This window comes from Camelina sativa, chromosome 2, assembly GCF_000633955.1.
Source record: "Camelina sativa cultivar DH55 chromosome 2, Cs, whole genome shotgun sequence".
NCBI lineage: Eukaryota > Viridiplantae > Streptophyta > Magnoliopsida > Brassicales > Brassicaceae > Camelina > Camelina sativa.
In genome coordinates this window covers 16,081,318-16,088,307 of record NC_025686.1, presented here as the reverse complement: position 1 = coordinate 16,088,307, position 6,990 = coordinate 16,081,318, and the positions used below count along the sequence as shown (strand labels likewise).

General features: G+C 29.6%; 1 protein-coding gene across 2 annotated transcripts in view; it reads left to right on the top strand.

Annotated features, from left to right (window-relative positions):
* Positions 1 to 956, top strand: part of LOC104726324 (AT-hook motif nuclear-localized protein 4-like) — a 4,725-nt gene extending 3,769 nt beyond the window's left edge. Inside the window, exons 4-5 of one of the 2 annotated variants that reach the window (XM_010445164.2) lie at positions 8 to 169; positions 257 to 956. In XM_010445164.2, coding sequence (XP_010443466.1) covers positions 8 to 169; positions 257 to 658 — 564 coding nt within the window. In that variant the 3' untranslated portion in view covers positions 659 to 956. The remainder of the gene's footprint in view (positions 1 to 7; positions 170 to 256) is intronic. The other variant, XM_010445170.2, reaches the window with a different exon arrangement.

Below are 6,990 nucleotides of genomic sequence, written 5' to 3'. Positions count from 1 at the left end.
TGGTCAGGGTCATTTTGAGATTCTTTCTTTGACTGGTTCATTTATACCAAGCGAGAGTGGAGGAACCAGAAGCAGATCCGGCGGGATGAGTGTGTCCCTTGCTGGACCTGATGGTCGTGTCTTTGGTGGTGGACTTGCCGGTCTCTTTATAGCCGCTGGTCCTGTTCAGGTAAATAACTTAGAGCATAATGTGTTGATCTCTTTAATGGACTCTGAGTGTTTGTTTCGTTTTAAGCATTGTTGGTTTGGAACTTAGGTGATGGTAGGGAGCTTTGTAGCGGGTCAGGAGGAAACGCAGCAGCAGCAGCAGCAGATAAAGAAGCAAAGAAGGGAAAGACTCGGGATCCCAACAACAACTCAAGGTTCTAACATCTCATTTGGTGGATCAGCGGAAGATCCAAAGGCTAGATACGGGATCAACAAGCCTGTTGTTATTCAACCACCAACCGTGTCAGCACCACCACCTGTGTCCTTTTCGCATGAGCCAAGCACTAACACAGTCCATGGTTACTATGCAAATAACACCGCTAACCATATCAAGGATCTCTTCTCTTCCCTCCCTGGAGAATATGAGGAAGAAGATGAGGAGGATTTAGACGGTGAAGATGATGAAGAATTTGGAGGCCATAGCGAATCTGACACCGAGGTTCCAAACTGATGATTTGATGGAGCGACTCCCCTGACATTGATCAACCATGATCTTGAGTTGCTGCGGCGTTTTATCTTTGATGTCTTCTGATTTGTTTAGAGTGTAATGGTATTTTTTTCTCAGATTGTAGTTGTTTTTCGTAAACAGAGATGTTTCATTAAAAGTTAGGGTTTATTAGAGGATGTAATCTTTAGGGTTCTTTGACTTGCTTCTTTCTTTTTATCCCCAAGTGGTCGTTGTAGAGGTGAAAAAAACTTGGTGTGTGTTCTCAAACTCTCTCTTTTAATCTACTATGTTCATTGAACTAGCATATTGTGTATCTACGCTCCTTTATAGTTTAACGTACTAGTAGTTGTATTGTACCAATTAGAATATACTTTTGTTAGTGTATACTGTATATGTATCAACAACATATACTTGATCACGTATTTAATACGAGGGAAGATAGTTTACAAATAATAGATCGATATTTATCGATTTAGAAAACCTAATTCTCTTGTAATTGAGGGCTGAGCAATTAAAGAAGCATAAAAGTAGAAATGTAGAATAATATACCAATTTTCGCAAAATTATGTAGTAGTACTGTAGTAGTAGCTAACTCCCAGCACTTACATCTTAAATTATGACCGTCTATCATCTATCATTTTTTTTCATTTGCTCCAGATTGTGTTGAGATTAATTTTGTTGGTAACAACCTCAAATAAAATGTTTTAATTTCGCAAGACAATGGATTTCGAAAATATATTGAAGTGACATTGAGCTTGAATTTGAGTCATTTGACTAAAGCTCGCTTACATAGTGTGTATGATACTAATCAGAATAATTTAAAAAGGATAGAAAAACAAATTAAATTTTTCATTACAAAAACTTCAAAAAATAACCCAAAAAAAAATACATATACATTATTTTGTTTATGATGGTTCCAAAACCCAGCATTTGAATAATAAACAACAATTTTTACTTTCTCCAGTTATTAAATAGTTCATAATGTTGGTTAGATGATATCCAACTTAGTCTCTACTTCAATAACTTTATGTTAAACTCCACTAAGTCTTACTTATTTCATCTTTTATGGAATCTATCTACATAGTACATTCTAAACTGTCTCACTCATAAATATGTGTTCATTGAATTAACTTTTTGTGTATCTATGTTACTTTAAAGTTTTCATCGCATTAGTATTGGTATTTTACCAGTTTTACCTAATGATATCAGATACTTTTGTTAATATGTGTATTTTTTTTGTTCCTTTGTCAATATTTCAGAAATTAAGTATTGTTTTTTTTCTTGTATCAACCACACAACAATACTGAAAGAGTATTCTTTGATTACTTATTTAATAAAAAGATAGTTTTTCTCAACAAATATCAATTTAGAAAATCTAAATATTCTTCTGATAATTAAAAGGGTTGATAAATTAAGGAAAATAAAAAATTAGAGAAACAAGCTTGAAGTAAATCAAACTTATCTGAAATATAAGATAAAACATATCATTTTTTACGGGATTATGTAACAGTAACTAACTATGAAGCATTACATCTTAAGTTCTGATTGTCTATCATTCAATCATTTATTTTCTTCACATATTTGTAAGTTTTGTCGCAACAAAGTTCCTTTGAACAAAAAAACCTCAAACAAATGTATTAATTTCACAAAACAAATAGTTTTCAAAAGTTGTGCTTTTGAAGCATTAAAGGTCGATCACCAACTAGATTGAAAACCTAGTGGAAAGAGTAACAATGTAACAAAAAAACTCAAATTATTTTCATGCATTTATCTCATGTATGCGTTCAAAAATTCTATAGTGAAATAAAAATTTATCATATTTTAGTTGTTTTCTAAAACAAGTCTATCTCATTCAAATATTGAGGTTTATGTTTAGGGTTCTTTCACTTATTTGTTATTTTCATATCCCAAATGGTTGTCAAAATCTAGTTAGTATAGATTTAAACTCTCTTCTTCAATCAATTCTTCAATGACTTCATTTTAGTATTCAACTAAATTTTATTAATTCCACTCTATATAATCTATCTACTATTTACAACTACTCAATTTATAACCATGTGTTCATTGAAGTGACATTCATATTTACATTATTGTGTTTCAATGCTACTTTAAAGCTTAAACCACTGGTTGTATTCAAGTTGTTATAAATACATCATCGTTGCATAAAGTTTCCTTAATCTAACGCTTAAATGGTTTTTTGTTTGTCAAAATTATAGAGAATTAATATTGAAGTTACATTTTAACTTTAGAATTGTATTTAGCAAACAAACTAAACATAATATGATTTATTTTCTTTGTTGAATGATTTTTATGTATCTTAATTTTCATCGAGTATGTATAAATTATATGACCTTTCATAATTTTAAATGTGAAGTGCTAAAACTTTGTATTTAATTATTTCAAATTTATTGGCTTTTGTATCTAACAAGTAATTTAAGCTTTCAAATATATTTTGCATGAACCAATATTCTTTTAAAAAAATAGTAAACTTCTAAACAATTGATCTATGTATAAAATTCAATTAGAATTTTGGTAACAAATTACTCTTTTATAAATAAAGAGTTGCACTTAAAAATGGTTAAATAAGTGAATGAATATATTTGTTCGGCTAATATTTTGTTAAGAACTTTTGGATTGTTTGAATTTGATTAAAATTCGTACATATAGTATGTAATAACTGGAATCATTTACAAAGAAGAGAAAACAAATAACAAGAAAATACTAGTTATGAGATTTCCCAAAACTAGCATCTGAATAATAAACAACAATTCTTTACCTTTTACTAGGTAAGAAACAGTTAATAATGTTTTTTTGGATACCGTTTTTTAAATCTATTATCTTATTCAGTGAATTCATTTTCAAACTCAACTAAATTTGGTTAATTCATCTTTTATGGAATCTATCTACATAGTACATTCTATGATTGTCTCATTCATAAATATGTGTTCATTGAATTAATATTTTGTGTACCTATGTTACTTCAAAGTTGTAAACACACTAGTAGTGTTATTTTACTAGTTATAAGTACTTAATGATATCATATACTTTTGTTTGTATGTGTATTTTTCTATTTTCTTGTCAATATTTCATAAATTAAGTATAGATTTTTTATTATATCAAATAAACATTGATACTAAGTGAATATTATTTGATTAATTGATTAATGCAAAATAATATAGTTTATAAAAGATATATCAACAAACATCGATTTAGAAACCCTACTACATGATTTTCTTATAATTAAAAGGGGTGATAAATTAAGGAAAGTTAGAGAAATAAGTTTGAAACAAATCAAACTTTTCAAAAATATAAAGAAAACTACAAATTGTCATGGGATTATAAATAGTAATTAATTATGAGCTTCACATCTTAAGTCATGGCAATCTATCACTCAACCATTTTTTCATTGCTTCAAATATTTGTAAGTTGTTTTGTAATTTTTTTTTTTGTAAGTTGTGAATTTGGAAAAAAAAATTCACAAGACAATTAGTTTTCAAAGATTGTATTATTGAAACAATAAATTTTGATCACCAACTAGATCAACAAAAACCTAGTGGAGACAATATTGTAATAAAAATCTCATTATATTCGTTCATGCATTTGACTCGTGTATGCGTTCAACTTTTTAAGTGTAATGGAGTTTTCTCATTTTTTGTTGTTTCTTAATTGGTTTTCTTTTGTTTGATATTTAAGGTTTATGTTTAGGGTTCTTTCTTTTGTTGGTATTTTCTTATCCCAACTGGTTGTTGTAAAATTTCAAACAAAAAATAATTAATGTATTTGAACTCTTTTCTTCAATCAATTCATTTTAATACTCAACTAAACTTTATAAATTCTTCTTTATATAATCTACCTACTCTTTAGTACTACTTTATTTTTAGCCATATGGTCATTGAAGTGACATAGATATTAACATTATTATGTATCAATGCTACTTTATAGTTTAAACACACCAGTAGTTGTATTCAAGTTGTTTAAGACATCATGGTTCCATATAGTTTATTAGTTTATAATATAAAAGGTTTAATGGTTTTTTGCTTGTAATTATTTCAGAAAATGAATATTGAAGTTACAATCTTCAAAATTTTGAGTTTCTATTTAGAAAACATATATAAATGATGTATAATTTTCTATTGGTTGTCTATTTATCTTAATATTTCATCGAGTATATAAAAACTATATGACTTTTATTTTTAAAAATATTCAAATTTCTGGTCTTGTTTATCTAACAAATAATTTAAAGGTTTAAAATTTGTTTTGCATGACACCAATGTTTTTCTAGATAATTAATCTACATCTGCAAGAAATTGAAATAAGTGAATGAAGATATTTGTTGGCTACTATATGCATGTATTCTTAATAACTCTTAGACTGCATGAATTATATAAAGCTCATATAATATGATATGAATCTTAATCATTTAGAAAGAATAGAAAGAAAAATAAAAGTTCATTACAAAAAAAATCCAAAAAAATCACAAGAAAGTACCTCTACTTTTTTAATGACAGTAACACTTTCAAAAACTGGCAGTAATTCGCATAATAAATAACCATTTCTATTTTTTCCAGTTATAAAAAAAATTGTTGAAAAGAAGTTGCAGTTTAATAAACAATGTACAATCTTGGTGTGGATCTTGTCCTTTAAACCTAGTCCCCCTTCAATAACTTCATTTTGAAACTCAACTGAATTTTCTTGATTTGTCTTTATATAGTAGTATCTATATTCTACAATCTATCTACTGTACATTTATAGAATTAACATTTTAATTTTATTATGTATATCTGTGCTATTTTTAAACGCACAAGTGTAGTTGTATTCGTTTACTTATAAATACCTGGTGGGTTGGGGCCATGTATTTTTATTAGTTTCTGTTTGTCTTTTTCCTATAAATTTTTGTATAAAATGAATATTAAATGTATATTGTTAAATTTAATTTTTAATCAAAATTTAGTATTTAAAAAAAACAAAAATGTGATGTGGTATAATTTAACTGAGTTTTTTTGTCAAATTTAACTAATTTTTTCTTCTATATTAATGAAGTATCCCATTGACTATATAAAAACTAAACAACTTTCCATTAAAAACAACTTCTTTTTTTTAATAAAAGTGTCAAGTGATATAATTTCGCGTTATAAAAACCATCCTTTTTTTTTTAATCTTAGAACTTAGAAGTATATTAGGTTTTAAACTCTTTTAGCGCGACACATTCTTCCTAAAATCGCAAACTTTAAGACATTTGATCTATGACTAACTTAAACTTTTGATAATGGAATCTTCTTTTTGTGTTGGAGTCGAATTTGTTTTGCCAAGCATGCAAGTGAATGAAAATTATTGTATTCATTTTGCTAACTCCCGGACTCTATGAAGTTGATAAAGGCTCATCTCATATACATAGTGGCTGACAATGACAATTAAAAAGAAGAGAAAAAATAAATAAAGGTTCATAACAAAGTATTCAAAATTCAGAAGAAAAATACATCTACAAGCCTCCAAAATTTGGCATTCACATAATAAAACAATTAACAAAATTTATATTTGAATTGTAAAAGAGAAGTTGCAATTTCAAGTAAACAATAGTTACGAATGTTGGATATGTGTTGATGCCCTTTTGGTCACAATTAATATGTTTAGTTCGGTCAAAGAGGGTCAAAGTTCTCTTCTATTATATTGATGTCGAAACACAAAAGACGGGCTACAACGCGACTTAAACGGGTTACAAAGGTAGACGAGGATAGTAGACGAGCTGATATCTCGTCGATTCTCCAAGCTATGAGTTTAGAACCGTTGACTTTTGCTTGGACGAGCTAAGCTTTTGTACTTGCTGCACCAATTCTCCTGCTTTTCTCCGATCCCCTTTTCTACAGGCCGTACGCCCGTATTTATAGGGAATCGTGTCGGTTCGTCTAGGAAAAATACCATAATACCCTTTTCTCTTGAAAGGGATATTTATGGGCTTTTTCCTGGGCCGGGCCCTTTTGTTGGGGTTGGATCTACCCCTAACAATAGTCCCCCCCCCTCGCCTCTAGTTCGTAGTCTTTAGGCGAAGGACTGCGCGTGGGATGATATAGAATAGCGCGTGAAGGTGCAGTTTCCAACGTTGAGGGTCGAATCGTCGCGTTCGGTGCTTGGAGCGCGTGAAATCCGGAAGTTGGATCGTCATGGAGCGCGTGCTGCAATGATGACGTTTCCGGATTCTTCTTTCCCCCTCTATAAATATCGCTTCCTCTCTAATCTTGTTATCTTCTTCTCGTGTTTTTGGTGCTTCCGTCGTTCAGGTATTTTTCCATTCTTCTATCTCGTCGTTATATTGCTTTTAGTGTGTCGTCGCTTTTTTT